The 25,052-nt window shown below is 45.6% G+C and overlaps 1 protein-coding gene across 1 annotated transcript in view; it reads right to left on the bottom strand.

Annotated features, from left to right (window-relative positions):
• LOC132811730 (activin receptor type-1-like) overlaps positions 1-21,096 on the bottom strand; it is a 45,649-nt gene extending 24,553 nt beyond the window's left edge. Inside the window, exons 1-2 of the mRNA XM_060822841.1 lie at positions 20,966-21,096; positions 5,420-5,499 (exon numbers count right to left, since the gene is read on the bottom strand). Coding sequence (XP_060678824.1) covers positions 5,420-5,486 — 67 coding nt within the window. The 5' untranslated portion in view covers positions 5,487-5,499; positions 20,966-21,096. The remainder of the gene's footprint in view (positions 1-5,419; positions 5,500-20,965) is intronic.
• Positions 21,097-25,052: the final 3,956 nt, after the last annotated feature.

Below are 25,052 nucleotides of genomic sequence, written 5' to 3'. Positions count from 1 at the left end.
ATTTTATCCTGGACGGTGTCAAGCTTCCTGCATTGCTAGAGCTATGCTCATCTCAATGAAAGCATTCCATTATACTCCTGACTTGCTTTTGAGGTGATGGATTGGCTTTTGGGAGATAGGTGGCCAGTTCTTTGCCACAAAATTCCCAGCTTTTGCCCTGCTCTTGTAGCCACTGTATTTATATATCTGGTCCAGTTCAGTTTTGGTAAATGGTAACTCCCAGGAAGTTAGCAGTGAAGGATTCAGCGATGGCAGCAATTTAATATGAGGGGAGATGGTTAGGTTCTCCCTCACTGGAGATGGTCATTGCCTGGCACGTGTGTGGCATCTGTGCTATATATCATTTGTCAGCCCAAGCCTGGCTGTTGTCTATGCATTGTTTCAGTGTCTGAGCTGACATGATAGTATTGCGTATTGTCACTTATCAGCAATTATGATTACCATCTTCCCACATGCTATGTATGATTCCAACCAGCAAATCATTCCTGAATACTCACTGATTCCAGTTTTTTCCGGGGCTCTTTGACACCAACCTGGATCAAAAGTTGCACTGATGCCAAAAGAACTTACCTCTGGAGTTCAGCTCCTGTCTGTTTAGAGTCATTTAATAGTACACAAAACAAAAGTTCACGGAAACTGCTAACCAAAGTTTTGCAGTGGGAGACTGCTCATGAGCACAGTGGAGACCATGGACTAGCAAGTTACTCTGGTGTTCTTGCCAACTGCATAACTAGAGAACTAGAGAGGATTTTAAAGTGAGTAGTAGGGCAATGGATCAAATTTTGGAAACAGTGGTAAATTAAAGAGCAGAGTTAAGGCCAAAGAGAAAGGAATTAATACAGGAAATAATAAATAAAACCAAGACAGGAAGGGATAGAGTGCATCAATTTATAAGTCAATCAACAGATAAAATTACAATCTACAAAGAGTAAATGGTTTACTAAGGCTCAGTAACTGAATACACATAGCATTCGAAACAAAACAGAGGAACTGTTTCTGCAAATAGAAATAAGTATGATCCTGGCCACTATTACAGAGACACGGCTGCCCAGTGACATGGACTGGGACCTAATTGAAAGGTACAGAACACCAAGGAATGAGAAGAAAGTTGGAAAAGCTGGAGGGAATGCGCTTTTAGTTAATGATTATATTAACCCAATACAGAGAGATAACCTAAGTTTGGGTCATCAAGATCTGGAAATAGTTTGAGTAGGGAAATTTTAGAAGCTATTTAATAAGCAGAATAGGGGAGGAGTCTAAGAATAGAGGGCAAAGGCTTACGGTGAGAGGGGTAGGATTTAAAAAGGACCTAATGGGCAACTTTTTCACACAAAGAGTGGTGTGCATTGAATGAATTGCTGGAGGCTGGTACAATTACAACATTTAAAAGGCATCTGGTTAGGTATATGAATAGGAGGGATTCCAAAGGATATGGGCCAAATGCTGACAATGGGACTAGATTAATTTAGGATATCCGGATGAGTTGAACCAAAAGATCTGTTTCCAGGCTGTATATCTCCAAGATTCTACGACACTAAGTTAAAGCAGGGCACTTGGGTAAGTTCAAGTAATCAGGCAAAATCAACATGGCTTTGTGAAATATAATCATGTCTGACTAATCTCTTTCAATTCTTTGAGTTTTAATGCATAAAGGATAAAGAATAAACTACAAAGGATCAGTGAATGTGCTGCACGCAGATTACAGATGACATTTGATAAGACTACACATCAATGGTTATTGTATGAAATTTAAAAAACTCATGGTGTAGGAGGTAGCACACTGACAAGGAGGGAAGATGGCTGGTTAGCAGAAAGCAAGATCTTTTTCTGGTTAGTGAGATGTGAAAATGAGCGTGCCATATGCATCGATGCTGGGACCTCAACTGTTTATAATTTATATGAATGACTTGGCTGTCAAATCTGTTGACAAGTCAGAGATAGGTGAGAACATAAGTTATGATGAGGAAAAATTGAGTTTACAAACAGCTTTGATGGGTTAAGTGATTGGACAAAGATGTCACAAATATGGAATATAACTTAGATGAGAATTTGTTCATACGGGCACAAGAATAAAAATGCATTTTATCTAAATGGCAAGACATTGCACAGGTCTGAGATACACATTGTTCTTGATGTTCTTGTGCATCAATTGCAAAGGTATACAGTTTTAGCAAGTAATTCAGAAAGCCAACAGATTGTTACCACTTATTGTGAGGGGAATTAAGAACGAACAAAGAACAGTACAGCACAGGGACAGGCCCTTCGGCCCTCCAAGCATGTGCCACCACATTTTGCAATTCCACACTAAAACTGTCTTCACTTATAGGATCCATATCCCTCTATTCCCTTCATATACACTTATTTGTCCAGATGCTTCTTGAATGCTGCTATTGTACCTGCTTTCCCCACCTTTTCTGGCAGCGCATTCCAGACACTCACCACCCTTTGTGTGAAAAACTTGCCTTGCACATCTCTTTTGAACTGCCCTCCCCGGCCCCTGCACTTTGAACCGGTGTCTCTTAGTAATTGACCTCTTCAACCTGAGAAAAAGCCTCACACTTTCCACACTATCCTTGCCATTCACAATTTAATGAACTTCTATTATGTTGCCCCTAAATCTCCTGCGTTCCAATGAAAACCAAGGTTAGCCAACCTTTCTTCATAGCTTAAAATCCCCATACCAGGCAGCATCCTAACAAACCTTTTCTCTATCTTCTCCAAAGCATTCACATCCTTCTGGTAGTGTGGTGACCAGAACTGTATACAATTATAGAGTCATAGAGTACAAAACAATTCAATTACACAGGGCACGACTGAGACTGCCTTTGGATTACTGTGCACAATATTGGTAACCTTATTTAAAGAGGATGCAAGTACACTGGAGGCAACTCAGAGGATGTTTACTTGACCAATATCTGGAATGAGCAGGTTTGTCTTATGAGAAAAGATTGGACAGGCTGGGCTTATATCCATTACCGTTTATAAGGATAAGAGGCACTTTTACTGAAGCACATCAAATCCAGAAGCAGAGGTTAGTTCCTCTTATCAATTTTTAACCTATTTTCTAATCAACCTGTTCAGAGATGTTATTACACACCTCTGGAGCTGGTGGGACTTGAATCCAGCCTTCTCTGGTCCAGGGCCAGGGACACTACCACTATGCCACAAGAGCCTCCCCTCCTTGGTTCCTGTTATGGGAGATTCTAGACCTAGAATGAGGTGCTGCCCATTTGAAAATCTGCTTCCATCAGGATATCAGGAAGAGTCATAGAGATGTTAAGCACAAAAACAGACCCTTTGGTTTAACTTGTCTATGCCAATCACATGTCTGAAACTAATCTAGTCCTATTTGCCAGCACTTGTCCTATATCCTCCTAAACCCTTGCTATTCATGTATCCATCCAGATACCTTTTAAATGCTGCAATTGTACCAGCCTCCGCCACTTCCTCTGGCAGCTTAATCCATACACATCCCACCCTTTGCGTGAAAATAATTGCCCCTTAGGTCCCTTTTAAATCATTCTCCTCTCACCCTAAACTTTTGCCCGCCAGTTCTAGGCTCCCCCAACCCAGGGAAAAGGCATTGTCTATTCACCCTATCCGTGCCTCATGATTTTATAAACATCTGAGAGGTCACCCCTCATGCTCTGATGCTCCAGGGAAAACAGCCCTAGTCTATTCAGCCTCTCCCTGTCACTCCAACTCTCAAACCCTGACAACATCCTTGTAAATCTGTTCTGAACCCTTTCAAGTTTCACAACATCATTCCGAAAGGAGGGAGACCAGAATTGCGCTCAATATTCCAAAAGTGGCCTAACCAATGTCCTGTACAGCTGCAACATGATCTCCCAACTCCTATACTCAATGCTGTGACCAAGAAAGGAAAGCATATTAAACACATTCTTCACCTTCCGATCTACCTGAGACTCCACTTTGAAGCAACTATGAACCAGCAATCCAAGGTTTCTTTGTTCAGCAACACTCCCTAGGACCTTACCATTAAGTATATAAGTCCTACCCTGCCTCGCTTTTCCAAAATGCATCACCTCACATTTATCTAAATTAAACTCCATCTGCCATTCCTCAGCCCATGGGCCCATCTGATCAAGATCCTGTTGCACTCTGAGGTAACTTTCTTTGCTGACTTCTACACCTCCAATTGTACCTCCTATGCTCACATCCAAATAGTTTATTATTCCATCTGCCACTCCTTGGCCCCTTGAATATTGTTGAGACTGAGGTAGATTGCTTCTTGTTAAGGGATTGAGAGATTATTGGGTGGCAGGAATATAGACTTGAGATTACACTTTTTTAAAATTTCAAAATATACTTTATTCGTAAAATAATCATAAAATAATTTGATAGTCTGTATATTTGGTCATGCCATACATATGTCAACACAGATCAGAAATTATCATTGTTATATACAGGTCTGTGCATTTCTTAATCTTATGCCCATATATTTAGCTGAGGCGTCAGCAGAGCCTAAACGACTGCATGGGCCCCCTGTTCTTCTTTAGGCAGGCAGATGTTAAACGGTGGTCTTTCCTCACCGCGCCTTGGCGGCAGCTGCCCCAAGCTTCAGCGTGTCCCTCAACACGTAGTCCTGGACCTTGGAATGTGCCAGTCTGCAACACTCAGTCGGGGTCAACTCCTTCAGCTGGAAGATCAACAGGTTTCGGACCACCCAGAGAGCGTCCTTCACCGAGTTGATGATCCTCCAGGCGCAGTTGATGCTCGTCTCGGTGTGCGTTCCGGGGAACAGCGCACGGGGTCGAACCTTGACAAACACCACTGCATTCCTCTCCAGACTTCCTCTGCATAGGCACATTCCAGAAGGAGGTGTGTGACAGACTCGACCCCCACCGCAGCTGCTTCGAGGGCAGCGTGCGGTGCGGCAGAGAGTCCGGGCATTCATAAAGGATCTCACAAGCAGACCCCTTCTCACCACCAGCCAAGCCATGTCTTGGTGCTTGTTGGAAAGTTCTGGAGACTTGAGATTACATTCAGATCAACCATGGTCTTACTGAATAGCAGAGAAAGCTTGAAGGGTTGACTGGCCTACTCCTCCTCATGACTGAAATGCTCGTTTGTATGCAACTTACTAAAACATAAAATAAGCCTTGCTACTTGGTCAACTCATTTGTATCACAGGCAAATTGTGTTGGTATTTGAACATATATCTGCTAGTACCAAACATGCCTCAGAGCTCTTGGAACTGAAAGAGCTAATTTTAAAATTAATATACAATCAATCAAGATGTGTCTAGTCCATTCAATAAAAGGCAGCTGAATCAACAAATTTTTAAACAGCAATGAAATAAAAGAAAAATAACCGTACCCAATCCTAAATGCACAGCAAGAATGGTTGGAACAAGGGTTCAGTAAACAGCTAGCTGATTTACAGAAAGCCAACTTACCTTCAGCTCCACAATGGAAGACCTTTGGGACCAAAAGCAGGAGTGCAAGGATGCTCCATTGGGCCATCAGGAAAATATTACTGCAAAACAAGGGCAGACATTTTTTTTCAGATCTGGGGCTCCAATTATACAGCAGCCAAACAGACCCTTCAATCTAACTTGTCTGTGTTAACCAAACATCTGACCAAGACCCATTTGCCAGCATTTGGCCCATATTCCTCTAAGCCCTTCCTATTCATATACCCATACCCACACCTTTTAAATGTTGTAATTGCACCTGTCTTCATCTCTTCCTCTGGCAGCTTGTTCCATACACAACACCCCCAGTGTGGAATAGTTACCCTGCTGGCCCTTTCTAAATTTTCTCCTCTCATCTTGAAACTAGCCCTTTAATTTTGGACTCCCCCACCCTCGGAAAAAGACCTTGGCTATTCACCCTACCCATGCTCATGATTTTATGAAACTTTATAAGGTTGCCCCTCAACCTCCAACACTCCAGGGCAAATAGCCTCAGCCTATTCAGCCTCTCCCTATATCTCAAACCCTCCGGTCCTGACAACATCCTTGTAAATCTTTTCTGCACCGTTTCAGGTCTAACAACATCTTTCCTGTGGAAGGGCAACTAGAATTGCATGCAATATTCTGAAAGTGGCCTCACCAATGTTCTGTACAGCCGCAACATGACATCCAAACTCCTATACTCAACGTCCTGACCTTCTACACCACTCTGTTTACCTGCGACTCAACTTTCAAGGAACTATGCCCTTGCATCGGTAGGTCTCTTAGTTCAGCAACACCGACCAGGGCTTTATCATTAACTGTAGAAACCCTGCCCTGGTTTGTCTTAGGAAAATGTAAAACCTCACATTTATCTAAATTAAACTCCACTTGCCACTCCTCAGCCTATTGGCCCATTTGATCAAGGTCATTGTTATCTGAAATAATCCTCTTTACTGTTCATGACACCATCCATTTACTAACCATACCTCCTACATTCACATCCAAATCATTTATATAAATGATGAGAAGCAGCAGACCCAGCACTGATCCTTGCGGTACACCGCTGATCACTGGCCTTCAAACTGAAAAACAACTCCAGCATCACCCTGTCTCCTACCACCAAACCAATTTTGTATCCAATTAGCTAACTCCCCCTGGATTCCATGTGATCTAACCTTATTAACCTGTCCAGCACGCAGAACCTTGAACACCTTGCTGAAGTTCATAGAGATAGTGTCTGCTGCTCTGCCTTGATTAATCTTACTTATCTGTTTAAAAAACTCAACCAAGTTTGTGAAAACCAACTTCCCACACTCAAAGCCATGTTGAATAACCCTGATCAGTCTTGGCCTTTCCAAATGTATTTAAATCCTGTACCTCAGAATCCCCTTCAACAGCTTACTCATCACTGATGTAAGGCTCATCGATGTAGAGTTCCCTGCCTTTTCCTTTCAGTCTTAAGTAATGGCTCTACATTACTTCCAGCACTTCCCCCATGGCTGTTAATGATACAAACACCTCAGCAAGAGGCCCAGCAATCTCTTCCATAGCTTCCAGTGAAGTTGTGGAAATCTCTGGATCAGGTCCTGATGATTTAGCTACCTTCATGCATTTTAAGGAAATACAGCACCACCTCTTCTACAACATGAACCCATTTCATAACATCACTATTTATTTCCTTCCCCCCATTTTAGTTGATTATTACCACTCACTTGAAGAGTCCCTGCTTTTTTAATTATTTTGTACTGAAACGTGAAGAATTGTTTTAAAACGAGAAACTGCAAGAATTGTTTGCACGATTTGAAAGCAAGTAACTTTTATTTGATGATGTGCTGTACAAAAACGTTAGTACAGAAGGTATTAGGGGTTAGGGAAATTTATTAGCTGGATAGAGGACTGGCTAACCAACAGGCAGATAAATAGGTCTCCGTCTGGTTGGCAAGATGTAACAAGTTGGTACCATAGGTTCAGTGCTCAAGCCTCAAATATTTAGTCTACATTAATGACGTGGATGCAAAAAGACACAGAAAGTACTAGTTATATTTACAGGTGACATCAAAATAGGTGGAAAGGTAAGTTGTAAGGAAGAATCAAAAAATTTACATATGGATATGGATTGGTTAGATGAAAATTTAACAAAGGTTAATGTGGCTAAATGTGAGGTTATCCATTTTGGCCAGAGGAATTTAAAAAAAACTTATCTAAACAGAAAGAAACCTCAGTACTTTGGTGTGGAGAAATTTGGGTTTCATCATGCTTGAATCACAGAAAACTAGTATGCAGGTACAATGGGTAATAAGGGAGGTAAATAGAATTTTGGCATTTACTGCTAAAGGAACTGTGTAAAAGTAGAGGAATGTTCCTATAACTGTAAAAAGCATGAGTGAAACCACATCTAAAGTACCTCATTCAATTTTGGTCCCCTTACTTGAGGAGGGGTGTAGTTGCATTGAAGGTTTGCTAAATTGATCCCAGAGATGAGTCGCTTTTCTTATAAACAGAGTTTGAACAATTTAGGCCTGGACACTTCTCATGTGGAGAAATATGGAACTAGAGATCATAGTTTTAGGATTGGGGCAGCAGATTTAAAATGGAGATGAGGAAAATCTCAAAGAGAAATGAATCTGTGGAATTCACTACCCCAGAGTAGGTGGATGCTAGGACATTCATTAAGGATAGACAGAGAGATTTTAAATTAGTAATGTATTGAGGGGTTATGAAGAGTGGGAGGGAAAGTGGAGTTGAGGCCAAGATAAGATCAGACTGAGTAGACTTAGAAGGACTGAATTCCTACTCCTGCTCCCAGTTCTTATGTTCTTAACATGATATCCACTGTGATGTCCAGCTGTAGGGACATCAGTGGTAGCAAGTGAACTGGAGTCAATGTGTTGTGTATAAACAGAACTTCGGTTGGCAACGAGTAGTAGATTAGTTTATTGACTAGTGATCAATGCTGAAAAATGTGTTGCTGGAAAAGCACAGTAGATCAGGCAGCATCCAAGGAGCAGGAGAATCAACATTTCGGGCATAAGCCTTTCTTCAGGAATCAGTTACTAATTACAAAGATTTGCCTGTCAATAATTGTGGGATTTGTTTTCCAATAATTAAGCAGTTTGATGATTTCAACAAGATAAAGAGAAGCCTTTGAAGCACCACCTGTTTAGGAGCTCTCTCTCTTTTCCCTGCAGCGAGCCACTTTAAGCCTGAAGAAAACCCATTTATCTTTCCTTCAATAGTTGATGTAAGCGACAACTTTTAACAAAGGTCTCTGGCTTATTAAGTGAACCAACCATCCTGTCTCTTCCAAACCAGTGAAAACATCAAGAGACAGATGACTGAGAAGCAACATTCTGACCAGGACAAGTATCATCTCAGCAACGCTCAAACTAATTGAACTGCTTTGCTAGTTTTTCACACCATTCATAACCCATGACTTTCTCACGTGTATGTGCACATACTTGTGTAAGAAGGGTTTATAAGGGAATTAAAATCTTAATTAGTAGAGTTTATATGCTGACTCAACTGCAGCTAGAGCTTAATTATATACAATAAATAGTCATTCTCATTAAGTACAGAAACTTAGCCCATGCTACGTCACCCTGGATCTACAAGACAGTTAAATTGGGAAATTTTGTCTTCTTTTAAAACCTTTATCTTTTGCAATGACTCAGGAATAGCATGACTTGATTTTCAGCACCCGATCCCTGTGAGTCATAATACGGGAGCAAACCTTCAGCCACCCTGTATCATCCAGATGCTGTTTCTATGCTTTTGTTAATTGCACAGGGATACAGAGTTGCTCCAGGCAAGTGAGTCAATTTCTAGCAAGAGCTTGTGATCAGAAGTTTCCTCCCTTGCTGAATATAGCGGTCATGGGATAGGATCACAGATGGGTTCTTCATAGCACAAAGTTGATGTCCTCACATGAAAGTTATCTGTTTATGAACGAGTAACTATTCATGTCTACATATCTGGAATATATGCAGAGATTATATTGATTGAAATGTTCAAATCTTTGTAGAAAGTGAACACACTGATATATTTTATATTTATACAGCAAAAATGCCTCAAGGCACTTCAAAAGTTGTGTTACATAACAAAGATGACATCAAGTCTCACAAGGAGGATTAGATCAGATGGCCAAAAGCTTGGACCAACAGCTAGGTTTTAAGGAGCGCCTTAAAATAGAAAAGCGAGACAGCAATTCAGAGGGGTCTATGGAGGGAATTCCACAGCTGGGCCTGGGTAACCAAAGACCCCAGGTGACACTATCAAAACTGGAATGCATAAGAGACCTGAAAACGAAGACGGCAGATACCTTAGAGCCTTATACGGCTGGAGAGATGACAGATAAATGGAGACAGGAATAAAAGAAAATAATTGCATCCCGATCATGCTGTGCTAATCATCCTCACAGCAACTTACTACAAAGATTCATGGACTGTCTCTCAAAGTCTGTAATTTGTTTTTAATAATATGTGTCAAGAAAACTGTGGTCATGGGACAAGGTGTGTCTATTCATACTAAATAACACACCAGTCTAAGTGGTTAGTAAATCCTTTTACCTTAGCACCTCTCTGATGGGCAATCTGATGGGCGGCACGGTGGCACAGTGGTTAGCACTGCTGCCTCACAGCACCTGAGACCCGGGTTCAATTCCCGACTCAGGCGACTGACTGTGTGGAGTTTGCACGTTCTCCCAGTGACTGCGTGGGTTTCCTCCTGGTGCTCCGGTTTCCTCCCACAGTCCAAAGATGTGCGGGTCAGGTGAATTGGCCATGCTAAATTGCCCGTAGTGTTAGGTAAGGGGTAAATGTAGGGGTATGGGTGGGTTGAGCTTCGGCGGGTCGGTGTGGACTTGTTGGGCCGAAGGGCTTGTTTCCACACTGTAAGTCTAAATCTAATCTAATCCAATCTAACACTTGATGCAGAGCTCACTACATACACAGAGGAAGCAAGCTACCACTGATGGGTCAGCTTGTGAAACATGCATGGACTAACATCAAAATGAACCTTCAGCCTATCAGATGGTTTAGAAACCTCAGATTTTGAACATATTTAACACCTTGTTGAGCAGCTTTGAAACATGAGGGGCTTGCAACTAACAACTTTTGCAGTAACTTGCATCTTATTTGTGTCACACTATGGGTATATTCTGGCAGCAGAGAATCGTGAAGTTAGCAGTCTTTTTGAAGCCAGAGCTCCCAGGTGTATTAGAAGTAACCAAACAGAAGTAGCTTCACTGGCTCAAGTACTGGGTACATCTACAGGATGGACAATAGTTGAAAACCAAGAACCTCTTGGTGAAGTAGCTGGAGCTAGATGACCAGTGGAATTCCCAAATCTCTGATTCAAGGATGCTTGCAAACATGACATGAAGGCCCAAACATCGGGAACTGCACCTGGGAGTTACTAGCTAGCGAAAGAGGGAGATAGGCACATTACCATGACCAGTTGCTACTGAGGATTGACAACAGCAAAGCAGGAATAAACAGCCTACAAACTGCTTGGATGCCATTAGCCATGCAGCTGGTGCAGCCACCACCCCCACGGTGATCGATGACATCACATCCACCCCATCATGGCCACTTCCACAGCCACTTCCGCCCCTCAATTCCTCATGCACCACACGTGACATCACTTCCACCCCTCACACCATCGCTGATGTCACACGCACAGTGACTTCCACCCCCCCCACTGCCGTGTTTGCTACCACTTCAACCCCCACCAATGCCACTCACCAGTATTCTGCTGACACGCTCCCCCACAGACCCCACTGTCACCATCCCCGCTCCCCAGAACCCTGAGGGGAACACCACCCTTGCTCATGACTCCACCCCCATTCCCCCTACCACCAGGCCAACTCCAGTTACAGGCTCTGCCCCCACTGCCAGCTCCACACCTACACCAGATCCCAGCTCCCAGCCCTGCCAAGTTTTCACCATTCCCCCGACCTCCCCCTCATTGAGGACGAACGATTAGTCCTCAGCAAAGGACGCACCTTCATCTCCCTCCATCCATGCATCAATGAATTTAATACACGCCGTGACGTTGAACACTTCTTCCATTGCCTCCGAGCTTACTTTCACAATCAGGACTCCCGCCAACCTTTCGAGGACCCCTTCGCCCACCTCGACACCCCGCGCTGGCCTAGTACCTGCCCTCGACCTCTTCATTTCCAACTGCCGCCGAGACATTAACCGCCTCAACCTGTCTACCCCTTCCCCCACTCCAACCTCTCACCCTCACAATGCGCAGCCCTCCAATCCCTCTGCTCCAATCCAGACCTCACCATCAAGCCAGCAGATAAAGGGGGCGCAGTGGTAGTCTGGCACACTGACCTCTACACCGCTGAAGCCAAATGCCAACTTGAGGACACCTCTTCCTAAAGCCCCCTTGACCATGACCCCATCCCCCATCACCAAACCATCATCTCCCAGACCATACAGAACCTCATCACCTCAGGAGATCTCCCACCCACAGGTTCCAACCTCATAGTCCAGGAATCCGGCACTGCCCGGTTCTACCTCCTTCCCAAGATCCACAAGCCTGACCACCCTGGCCGACCCATTGTCTCAGCATGCTCCTGCCCCACTGAACTCATCTCTACCTACCTCGACACTATCCTATCCCCCCTAGTCCAGGAACTCCCCACATACATTCGAGACACCACCCATGCCCTCCACCTCCTCCAAGACTTCTATTTCCCCGGCCCCCAACGCCTCATCTTCACCATGGATATCCAGTCCCTCTACACCTCCATCCGCCATGACCAGGGCCTCCAAGCCCTCCATTTCTTCCTCTCCCGACGTCCCCAACAGTACCCTTCCACCGACACTCTCATTCATTTGGCCGAACTGGTCCTCACACTTAATTTCTTGTTTGAATCCTCCCACTTCCTCCTGACCAAAAGGGTAGCCATGGGCACCTGTATGAGTCCCAGCTATGCCTGTCTCTTTGTTGGCTACGTAGAACAGTCAATCTTCCGTAATTACACCGGTACCACTCCCCACCTCTTCCTCCGCTACATTGATGACTGCATTGGCGCCACCTTGTGCTCCCACGAGGAGGTTGAGCAATTCATCAACTTCACCAACACATTCCATCCTGACCTTAAACTTACCTGCACCATCTCTGACACCTCCGCGCTGCCTGCGCCGCCCCCTCCCCCAGTCCTCTCCATCTTCATTATTGACGACTGACTTGACACCGATATTTTTTTTACAAACCCACCAACTCCCACAGCTACCTGGATTACACCTCTTCCCACTCTACCTCCTGCAAAAATGCCATCCCATATTCCCAATTCCTCCGCCTCCACCATATCTGCTCCCAGGAGGACCAGTTCCACCACAGAACACACCAGATGGCCTCCTTCTTTAGAGACCGCAATTTCCTTTCCCACGTGGTTAAAGTTGCCCTCAAATGCATCTCACCCACATCCCGCACCTCCGCCCTCAGACCTCACCCCTCCAACCGTAACAAGGACAGAATGCCCCTGGTGCTCACCTTCCACCCTACCAGCCTTCGCATAAACCAAATCATCCGCCGACATTTCCGCCACCTCCAAACGGACCCCACCACCAGGGATATATTTCCCTTCCCACCCCTTTCTGCCTTCCACAAAGACCGTTTCCTCCGTGACTACCTGGACAAGTCCATGCCCCCTACAACCCACCCTCCCATCCTGGCGCCTTCCCCTGCCACCGTAGGAATTGCAAAACTGCGCCCACACCTCCTCCCTCACCTCCAACCAAGGCCCTAAAGGATCCTTCCACATCCATCAAAGTTTTACCTGCACATCCACTAATATCATTTATTGTATCTGTTGCTCCCAATGCGGTCTCCTCTACATTGGGGAGACCTAATGCCTCCTAGCAGAGCACTTTAGGGAACATCTCTGGGACACCCACACCAATCAACCACACCGCCCTGTGGCCCAACATTTCAACTCCCCCTCCCACTCTGTTGAGGACATGGAGGTCCTGGGCCTCCTTCACCGCCGCTCCCTCACCACCAGACACCTGGAGGAAAAACGCCTCATCTTCTGCCTGGGAACACTTCAACCCCAGGGCATCAATGTGGACTTCACCAGTTTCCTCATTTCCCCTTCCCCCACCTCACTCCAGTTCCAAACTTCCAGCTCAGCACTGTCTCCATGACTTGTCCTACCTGCCTCTCTTCTTTTCCACCCATCCACTCCACCCTCCCCCCGACCTATCACCTTCATCCCCTCCCCCACTCAGCTATTGTACTCTGTGCTACTTTCTCCCCACCCCCACCCTCCTCTCGTTTATCTCTCCACCCTTCAGGCACTCTGCCTGTACACCTGATGAAGGGCTTTTGCCCGAAACGTTGGTTTTACTGCTCCTCGGATGCTGCCTGAACTGCTGTGCTTTTCCAGCACCACTCTAATCTAGCCTACATTATTTGGCAGCTTCAACCGTCACTTTTGGCAGAACATGTCTCCCAAAGATCGATCTTTTACAGCAAATCAGTGCCAAATGAAGACACCTCATCTAAATGGATTATTGCCATGTGTGCTTATCCCCTCTTACAGTTGGAAGAGTGCCAGCACAACACAGGTCCTCAAAGGCGGAGACGGGTAACTCAATAACTGCTGAAATACTGTGGCAGAAGATGAGGAGCAAGGGTCAGATAAGACTTTGAAAATGCAGTTGTACAAATTACAAAGGACAAATATACAGTACTAGGGACAGAGCAAAGCACTGGAACCAAATTAATAACTCCTTCAAAAAGCTGGCATCAGCATGATGGGACAAGTGATCTCCTTCTGTACTGCATTCGGTAATCATTTCCGATTCAGGTAAAATCAACATTTAATTTTTTTTAAAGTTAGAGGTGCAATTGCAGCATTAGCTGTAAAATATTTATCCACTATTCAACAGTATGTAACTGATTAAGGGTTTATGACTTTAGTAATTGTATAATTATAGTTCACTTACCAATTTAGAATCCTCAATATATTTGAAAGAAATGCACTGTAGATTTGCTAAGACAGCCCAGATTATCAGCAAATAAGGACACTCAATAATTTTACATGTTTTGATCAATGGCTACTATCATTCTTTACTTCCTATTAAAACACTTTGCACTCCACTCACTTTCGCATCTCTTTCCGTGCTGTATGACTCTATGAAACAGTACTCTACAGAGATCGTGTGGGTGTAGTGTTCACACAGAGAAACCTCATCACAATGCTCTTGTTAAATGGCCCATTACATGATCTAATCTTTCATTTGCAGAAGAATATTCGAGTGTACATGCATGGCTCAGCATAATTACACAAACTAATAAGGCTGAAAGTTCATAAACCCCCAGGACCCGATATTCTACATCCCAGAGTGATGATGGTGCTGGTTGGAAAAATAGTCAATATATTAATCGTCTTTCAAAATGTTATCGATTCAAGTAGTATTCCTCCAGGTTAGAATCTGGTCACAACATTATTTAAGAGGGAGCAAGAAAGAAAGCAAGGAACATCAGTAGTCGGAAAGTTCGAACATGCAGAATAAAGGATAGTGTAAAAGGGTGGTCTGAAGAAGAGTGATTAGATTGAGCATAGTCAATGTCGATTTGTGAATGGAAAATTGCATTTGACGATCTTGTTGAAGGTTTTTGAGGATGTTACTAACAGGATTCAGAAAGGGATGTCAATGGATGAAGTACACTTGAATTTTCAGAAAGCTTTTGATATGGTCCCTACCACCAGAGGTTGGTTCAAAACACAAGATAGAAGATAATACACTGACACAGCTTAAAGATTGGCTTACAGGCAGAAAACAGTTGGAATAAATGGGTCATTCTCAAGATAGCGGCCTGTGAACAGTCGGGTACCACAAGGATCAGTACATGGCACCCAGTTGCTTACAATGCATATTAATAAACTGGATGAGAGGAACAAATGTAATACTTTCAAATTTGCAAATGGTACAAAGCCAAGTGGAAACGTATGGTGTGATGAAATGTTAAACAGTTTCTGCAAGATTTGGTCAGGCTTAGTGATAGGCAAGTACATGGCAGATGGAATATAATGTGGAAAAATGTGAGGTTATCCACTTCATGTAGCATTGGGGAGGGCTGCATTTTGTGTTCGAGGCACCTTACAATGATTGCCTATTCTCCCAGAAAACTGACATGCACATTTCCAAGATTTCAACCTGAGTGTCAGCTCAGTAGTGGCATGCCTACCTAAGAGAAAGCCGGGAACTAAGTCGCAGCTCAGGCTTTGTGCAGAAAATCTCGGTGAACATTCAGAAGTGAGACATGATGCATTTTGACAGAAAAAGATGTGAAAAGGCACTATGTACTTAATAGTACACTCCTAAAGAGTGTTTAGGAAAAGAGGGACATGGGGATTTATGTACACAGATCTCTGAGGGTGGCAGGTTATAAGAGTGTTGTTATCAACACAGGAGGAGATCTCAAGGCTTTCCTAATAATGGCATGAAGTACAGAAACAGGAATGTTATGCTAAAAAACTATGCACCTCTGGTTAAGGTCACAACTGTTTCCAGTTCTGGGCACAGAACTTTAGGAAGGATGTGAAAGTCCTCAAGAAGCTGCAGAAGAGATACCAGGGATGAGGGAATTTAGCTCCATTGTGAGGTCGGAGAAGCCAGTGTTCAAGGAGATTGAGCGGAGATTTGATAGAGGTGGATAAGATGAACATTTACATAATGTTAGCGAAACAGCTGCTCCTGTTAGCTGATGGAAATATAGACCTTAAGCATTGTGTAAGAGAAACTGAGCAGATGTAAGGAACAACATGCTGATTCAACAAGCACCAATGACTTAGAAGGAAAAGAACAAACTGCTCACTGATGCTCAGTCTGGGTTTTGCCAGCTCCTGACCACATTACAGCCTTGATTCAAAGATGGACAAAGGAGATGAAATCCAGAAGTGAGGTGAAAGTGCATTCCCTTGATATTAAGGCATCATTTGACTAAGTGTGGTATCAAGGAACCTTAACAGAACTGGAGTCAAAGGCAATTAGGAAATTCTCCAGTGGCTAGAGTCATACCTGGCACAAAGGAGGTGAGCTGAAAATGTGTTGCTGGAAAAGCGCAGGTCAGGCAGCATCCAAGGAACAGGAGATTCGACATTTCAGGCATAAGCCCTTCTTCAGGAATCACAAAGGAGGTGATTCTGGTTGTTGAAAGTTAATCTCCACAGCTCCAAAGCATCACTGAAGAAATTCCTCAGGATCACATCCTAGGCCCTAACATCTATAGCTGTTTCAATTACATCCCTGCCATCTCATGGCTAGCAATAGGGATGTTCATTGATAAATGCACAATGTTCAGCATAACTTGCAATTCCATAGATTACTCCATATGCATATGCAGAAACACTTTACTTACATAGCAACATCTGACCAGAAATTGAATTGGACCAGCCATGTAAATACTATGGCTACAAAAGGTCAAAGGCTAGGATCTCTGCAGTGTCTAACTGATCTATCTCTACTCCCCCCACTCCCATCCCACCCACACAGATTCTCCCTCTATCTCTACTAAAGTTGCAGGCTTACTCTGAGTAAAGAACTTACCTCTGATATCTGTCCTGTATCTATCACCCCTCAATTTAAAGCTACGTCCCCTCACACCAGCCATCACCATCCGAGGAAAAAGGCTCTCGCTGTCCTATCTAAATTTTTGATTATCTTATATGCCTCTATTACGTGACCTCTCAAACTCCTTCTCTCTAATCAAAACAGCCTCAAGTCCCTCAGCCTTTCTTCATAAGACCTTCCCTCCATACCATGCAAAGTAGTAAATCTCCTCTGCACCCTTTCTAATGCTTCCACATCCTTCCTATAATTAGAATCCCTATTGAATTAGAATCCCTGTATGGAAACAGGCCCTTCTGCCCAACAAGTCTACACCGACCCATTCCCCTCTATTTAGTTCAGACTCATGCACCTAACCTATACATCCCTGAACACTGAGCAATTTAGCATGGCCATGTCACCTGACCAGCACATCTTTGGATTGTGGGAGGGAACTGGAGCACCCGGAGGAAACCCATGCTGACACAGGGAGAATGTGCAAATTCCACACACACACAGTCATCAAGGCTGAATCGAAGCCGGGTCGCTGATGCTATGAGGTAACAATTCTAACCACTGAGCCATCGTGCCGGCCAATAATGCGATGACCAAAACTGCATACAATACTCCAAATGTAGTTGCACCAGAGTTTTCACAGCTCAGCATGACCTCATGGCTCCGAAACTCAATCTCTCTAATAATAAAAGCTAGCACACTGTACGCCTTAACGCCACCTGGGTGACAACTTTCAGGGATCTATGTACATGGACAGAGATTTCTCTGCTCATCCACACTACCAAGAATCTTACTATTAGCCCAGTACTCAGCATTCCTGCTACTCCTTCTAAAGTGAATCACCTCTCATTTCCGCATTAAACTCCATTGCCACCTCTCAGCCCAGCTCTGTAGCTTACCTATGTCCCTCTGTAACTAACAACATCACTATTCACAACTCTACCAACCTTAGTGTCATCTACTAAGCCATCCTTTTATGCCCTCATTCATGACATTTATAAAAATGACAAATAGCAGTGGCCCCAAAACAGATCCTTGAAGTACACCCCTAGTACAGTCATAGAGAATTACAGCATGGAAACAGACCCTTTGGTCCAACCTGTCCATGCTGACCAGATATCCCAACCCAATCTAGTCCCACCTGCCAGCGCCCGGCCCATATCCCTCCATGATGAACATTTCACATCAACAGCCAAGGAAGGAAAAAATCATTTGAGGTGAAAGGAATAGGGAGAAATCTATACACAACTGACAATCTTCTTAACTAACATATTAACCTGAGCAGCCGCCTGTCTCTGTCCATCCCAACACTGGCTTCATTCCAAACAAACGGCTCACCCTCGGGCTCACTCATCAGACCACCCTCCTCCTCCCACTATCTCACCGCCCCCCTCACAGTCTCCCCCTCCCTGGTCTCTCTCTCCCCCAATCTATCCACACCCACAGTCTCCCCCCACAACCTTCTCTCTCTCCCCACCCCGGTCTATTTCTCGCCTCCAGTCAAACCTGCCCACCCCACAGACTCCCTCTCTCCCCCCTGCCCCGGTCTCTATCACACCCACCCACACCCCCCCAACCTCACCTCCGCCCCCATCCCTAGTTTCTCACACCCCTGGCTTCCTCTCTCTACCCCCTCCCTGATCTCTCTCTCTCCCACCCCTCTACCGGTCTCTTGTTCTCCCCTGGCTCCCCATCGCAGTCTCCCTCTCTATGACATCCCACCCCGTCTCGCTCTCCCACCCCACAATCTCCCTCTCTACCCCCTCCCTGGTCTCTCTCTCTCTCCATCTCTGTGCCCCCCACAGTCTCTCCCTCTCCCCCTCCATCTCTCGCCCTTCCTCTCCACCCTCCTCCGTCTCTTCCGCTTCCTCTCCACCCCCCCACAGTCTCTCCCCCAGTCTCTCCCCCCCCACAGTCTCTCCCTCTCTTCCCCCCCACAGTCTCTCCCCCAGTCTCTCCCCCCCCACAGTCTCTCCCTCTCTTCCCCCCCACAGTCTCTCTCCCCCCCACAGTCTCTCCCCCCCCCAGTCTCTCCCTCTCTCCCTGCCCCCAGTCTCTCACTCTCTCTCCCCCCCCAACAGTCTCTCGCTCTCTTCCCCCCCCCACTCTCGCTCTCTCAGTCTCTCGCTCTCTTCCCCCCACAGTCTCTCCCTCTCTTCCCCCCCACAGTCTCTCCCTCTCTCCCCCCCCACAGTCTCTCCCTCTCTCCCCCCCCACAGTCTCTCCCTCTCTCCCCCCCCACAGTCTCTCCCTCTCTTCCCCCCCCACAGTCTCTCCCTCTCTTCCCCCCACAGTCTCTCCCCCCCCCTCTCCCCCCCACAGTCTCTCCCCCTCTTCCCCCCCACAGTCTCTCCCCCCAGTCTCTCCCCCCCACAGTCTCCCCCACAGTCTCTCCCCCAGTCTCTCCCCCCCCACAGTCTCTCCCCCAGTCTCTCCCCCCCCACAGTCTCTCCCCCCCCACAGTCTCTCGCTCTCTTCTCTCTCCCCAGTCTCTCCCCCCCACAGTCTCTCCCCAGTCTCTCCCCCCCACAGTCTCCCCCACAGTCTCTCCCCCCCACAGTCTCTCCCCCAGTCTCTCCCCCACACAGTCTCTCCCCCCCCACAGTCTCTCCCCCCAGTCTCTCCCCCCCCACAGTCTCTCCCCCCCACAGTCTCTCCCCCCCCACAGTCTCTCCCCCCAGTCTCTCCCCCCCCACAGTCTCTCCCCCCAGTCTCTCCCCCCCCACAGTCTCTCCCCCCAGTCTCTCCCCCCCCACAGTCTCTCCCCCCAGTCTCTCCCCCAGTCTCTCCCCCCCGCCACAGTCTCTCCCCCAGTCTCTCCCCCCGCCACAGTCTCTCCCCCAGTCTCTCCCCCCGCCACAGTCTCTCCCCCCGCCACAGTCTCTCCCCCCCACAGTCTCTCCCCCCCACAGTCTCTCCCCCCGCCAGTCTCTCCCCCAGTCTCTCCCCCCCCCCACAGTCTCTCCCCCCAGTCTCTCCCCCCCACAGTCTCTCCCCCCGCCAGTCTCTCCCCCAGTCTCTCCCCCCCGCCACAGTCTCTCCCCCAGTCTCTCCCCCCGCCACAGTCTCTCCCCCCGCCACAGTCTCTCCCCCCCACAGTCTCTCCCCCCGCCACAGTCTCTCCCCCCCCACAGTCTCTCCCTCTCTCCCCCCCAGTCTCTCTCTCTTCCCCCCAGTCTCTCCCTCTCCCCCCCCAGTCTCTCCCTCTCTTCCCCCCAGTCTCTCCCTCTCTCCCCCCCCCACAGTCTCTCCCTCTCTTCCCCACAGTCTCTCCCTCTCTTCCCCCCAGTCTCTCCCTCTCTCCCCCCCCCACAGTCTCTCGCTCTCTCCCCCCCCCACAGTCTCTCCCTCTCTTCCCCCCCAGTCTCTCCCTCTCTCCCCCCCCCTCAGTCTCTCCCTCTCTCCCCCCCCCACAGTCTCTCCCTCTCTTCCCCCCCCACAGTCTCTCCCTCTCTTCCCCCCAGTCTCTCCCTCTCTCCCCCCCCCACAGTCTCTCCCTCTCTTCCCCCCAGTCTCTCCCTCTCTCCCCCCCCCACAGTCTCTCCCTCTCTCCCCCCCCCACAGTCTCTCCCTCTCTTCCCCCCCCACAGTCTCTCCCTCTCTTCCCCCCAGTCTCTCCCTCTCTTCCCCCCAGTCTCTCCCTCTCTCCCCCCCCCACAGTCTCTCCCTCTCTCCCCCCCCCCCACAGTCTCTCCCTCTCTTCCCCCCCCACAGTCTCTCCCTCTCTTCCCCCCAGTCTCTCCCTCTCTCCCCCCCCCACAGTCTCTCCCTCTCTCCCCCCCCCACAGTCTCTCCCTCTCTCCCCCCCCCACAGTCTCTCCCTCTCTCCCCCCCCCACAGTCTCTCCCTCTCGTCCCCCCCCACAGTCTCTCCCTCTCTCCCCCCCCCACAGTCTCTCCCTCTCCCCACCCCCAGTCTGTGTCTCTCATCTCTATGAACGGTGTGTTTCTGCTCTTACCCCTCCCCCCGGTTCCGATGCCGGTGCCGGGCCTCCTGCTGGGATCCGCTCGGCTCGGGCTGAGAAAGCCCCCGCTCCTGGGCCTGCAGCTCCCGGCTCCTCAGGGTGAGGCTCGGGCCCGACACTGCGGCATGACGTCAGCACGCAACGCACCGCGCGCCGGCTAGACAGAGCTCACTGTGCAGGCTGTGGGTGTGTACAGTCTGACAATGTGCAGTGTGTGGGTGTGTACAGTCTGAAACAATGTGCAGTGTGTGTGTACAGTCTGACAATGTGCAGTGTGTGGGTGTGTACAGTCTGACAGTGTGTGGGTGTGTACAGTCTGAAACAATGTGCAGTGTGTGGGTGTGTACAGTCTGAAACAATGTGCAGTGTGTGGGTGTACAGTCTGGCAGTGTGTGGGTGTGTACAGTCTGAAACAATGTGCAGTGTGTGGGTGTGTACAGTCTGAAACAATGTGCAGTGTGTGGGTGTACAGTCTGAATGTGCAGTGTGTGGGTGTGTACAGTCTGACAATGTGCAGTGTGTGGGTGTGTACAGTCTGAAACAATGTGCAGTGTGTGGGTGTACAGTCTGACAATGTGCAGTGTGTGGGTGTGTACAATCTGAAACAATGTGCAGTGTGTGGGTGTGTACAGTCTGAAACAATGTGCAGTTGTGTGCGTGTAGTCTGACAGTGCAGTGTGTGGGTGTGTACAGTCTGAAACAATGTGCAGTGTGTGGGTGTACAGTCTGACAATGTGCAGTTTGTGGGTGTGTACAGTCTGACAATGAGTACATACAGTCTAGGTTAGAGTGGTGCTGGAAAAGCACAGCAGTCCATGCGGCATCCAAGGAGCAGTAAAATGATGTTTCAGGCAAAAGCCTGATGAAGGGCTTTTGTCCGAAACGTCGATTTTACTGCTCCCCCGACGCTGCCTAACCTGCTGTGCTTTTCCAGAACCGCTGTAATCTAGACTCTGGTTTTCAGCATCTGCAGTCATTGTTTTTACTTAGTGAGTACATATAGTCTGACAATGCGCAGTCTGTGAGTGTATACCGTTTGACAGTGAGTGTGTACAGTTTGACAATGTGCAGTCTATAAGTGTGTACAGTCTAAATTTGCAGTCTATGGGTGTGTACAGTCTGACAGCAAGAATGTACAGTCTGACAGTGACTGTGTACAGTATATGAATGTGTACTTTCTGACAGTGAATGCATACATTCTGACAATGTGTGTCATCTGTGAATGTGTACAGTCTGAGAGCAAATGTGTATAGTCTGTACAATTTGTGTGCACACTGACAGTGAATAGTCTGTGTACAGTCTGTGTAATCTGACACAAAGTGTACAGTCTGTGAATCTGTGCAGACTGAAGGTGAATGTATCCAATCTGTGTGTACAGTCTGACAGTGAACCTGTCGTGTGCACACTGATAGTGCATGAGTACTGTCTGTGAATGTGTACAGTCTGGCAGTTTATATGTAGTACAGTCCGTGTACAGTCCGACTGTGTATACATCTTGACAGTGCTTAATCTGAATGTGCATACTATCTGAGTGTACAGTTTGTGTGTGCAGGAAACCACCTGAGAACTCAAGAGCTACCATCCCTCTCAGCCATTTCCTTCATCATCCTTTGTAGAACTGAAGGATTCTTTTAAATACCAGCTATTGCATCATGTGTGCACACAGTACACCCACAAACACATGATTGCATCAAGAAACCCATTAAATTTATTAAATTGGACTTGGCTCTTTCTTATTTACTTGAGAGATATGGATGTCGTTGGCTGGGCCAGCATTCATTGCCTGTCCCTAGTTGCGTTTAAGAAGGTGGTGGTGAGCTGGTCTCTTGAATTGCTACAGTCCACATAGTGTAGTTAGATCCACAATGCCATTAATGATAAAATTCCAAGATTTTGACCCAGCCCGTGATGGAACAATAATATATTTCCAGTTCAGGATCATGAGTGGTTTAGATCGGAACAAATGGTAGTGTTTCCATGTATCTGCCGCCCTTGACCTTCTAGATACAAGTGGCTGTGGGTTTGGAAGATGCTGTCTAAGGAATCTTGGTGAATTTCTTCACTGGATCTTGTAATTTGTGCACATCACTGCTGAGTGTTGGTTGTGGAGGGAGTGGATGTTTGTGGATGTGGTACCAATTGGCCAGATTTACACATCATGCAGTGCTGCCATTTTAAACCCGCAAATAGACTCTCACAATGGATTCCCTCTTCATGGTTAGTGTCAGGATCAAGATGCAAGGAATTTTAAAACTACAGCCCTCAGGTGTAATATGTCTTGGTGGGAACAAATTGAATCACTGCTGAGCCCTAGACAAACATAATAAGGTAGTCTGCAATTTAACAATAAACTAATCGGAAAAGAAGTGCTGGAAAGTGAAATACCTATCTTACTATATACAACAAATAAAATAATTATTTCTACAACACACTGCTGGCTATTAAGTATTCTATATAACCATCTTTTAATTATGAAAATTAAGAATGCAAATCAATGTGACAGAAGCACTCAATTATTTTAAAATATTCCTTTAATCTGATTTAAATGTGTAACATAAATACTAATATTTTTCCAAGGAGAACACATCCTTGTACTATGATAAATTGAGGTCTACAATAAGTGCCTAAACGTTTACAAAATCTAAAATTGTATTCCATTTTTTAAAAAAAATCTCATGGAAGGCACCTACAACGTAATACTGAAGATATACAAATAACTTCATATAAAAGATAGGCCTTGTGTGCACAAAGTACAAAAATAAAGAACAAAAGTAGAGCTAAAATGGCACACAGCATTCAGCTCAATAGTACACTGTCATACATTCTAAAAATGGACTTCAGTTTAATTTGAGAATTATCTATTAGTTTTCATGCATTAATACTTTCATATGGCATTTTCTCTATAAAGTTGTATAACAAAATCCTTCAAAAATTTTAAATAGCTTATACACTATAAATATTTCAGCTCCAGACCATGAATTAAACACTTCATTGAATATTTTTAATCTCAAGGATTATTAAAATAATAAATTTCAGTTTACTTTATACATTTAAATGATTGTCATATTGTAGACATGGCTTCATTCTTTTTAACATGTTGCAAAAAATATAGAGCAACGCTATCACTGAAGTAAGAAAATACACATTGCTCATTTAAACCAAAGCCTCAATCCAGAAAATTATTAGATCTTGCATTTGTGTTGTTATGTTTATACAAGTTTTTAAAAAAGACTCCCAGCATCAAATACTTACACAATATAACTATTTACTCTCACTGTTGCAGTCCAAATCTTAATCCACAAAAGGAGAAGGAAAGTTTACTTTATTAAAGTACTCCATCAAAAAACAAGAGGATCTTTAAGACAAATTCTAAAAGATGTTTTAAATTCGCCCTCCCACTCACCATAGTTCCTTCTCCTTTAACTGAAAGCAAACATATTAACTTGTGATGGAAAAATACATTTTCTACAATCAATACTTAAATATCACTTTTTAAAATGTTCTATTCTTTTATGGGATATGGGCATTGCTAGTAAGGTTGTTGCCCATCCCTCACTGTCCTTGAACTGTGTGGCTTGCTAGACTATTTCAGAGAGCAGTTAATTGTCAAGCACATTGCTGTAGGCCTGGAGTCACAGAGGCCTGATGGCAGATTTCCCTCTGTAAAAAAAACCTAGGTGGATCTTTCAAGACTAATTTTCAATTGTTAATTGAATTTAAATTTCCTCTGCTGCCACAGTAAGAGCCTGGACCTCTGTATTACTAATTTAGCGACATTACTTTACACCATCTCCTCCATTAAAGTTTTTTAAAGGCAGCACTGGTAAATAACTGTGCAAAAACACTTCATTTTCTGTTCTACTAAACTTCAATACTCTTCATTGCAAACACTTGCAGACAATGTATTTTGGTTTAACCAAGTTTTACAATTCACTTCTTCATTTTTCTTGACAGCACTATGTTAATGGAGTATGAACAAACTCTACAAAGCTAACTACAATTTCAAAACAAGATTTGCTTTACTACAAATCCTTCACTGGTGGGATAGAACCGGTGTCACTAGTTTTGGCATTGTTTAAAA

Source organism: Hemiscyllium ocellatum, chromosome 4 (assembly GCF_020745735.1).
Source record: "Hemiscyllium ocellatum isolate sHemOce1 chromosome 4, sHemOce1.pat.X.cur, whole genome shotgun sequence".
In the NCBI taxonomy this organism is placed as follows: domain Eukaryota; kingdom Metazoa; phylum Chordata; class Chondrichthyes; order Orectolobiformes; family Hemiscylliidae; genus Hemiscyllium; species Hemiscyllium ocellatum.
Note: the sequence above shows the minus strand (reverse complement) of the source record. Positions and strands in the feature narration are given on the sequence as shown.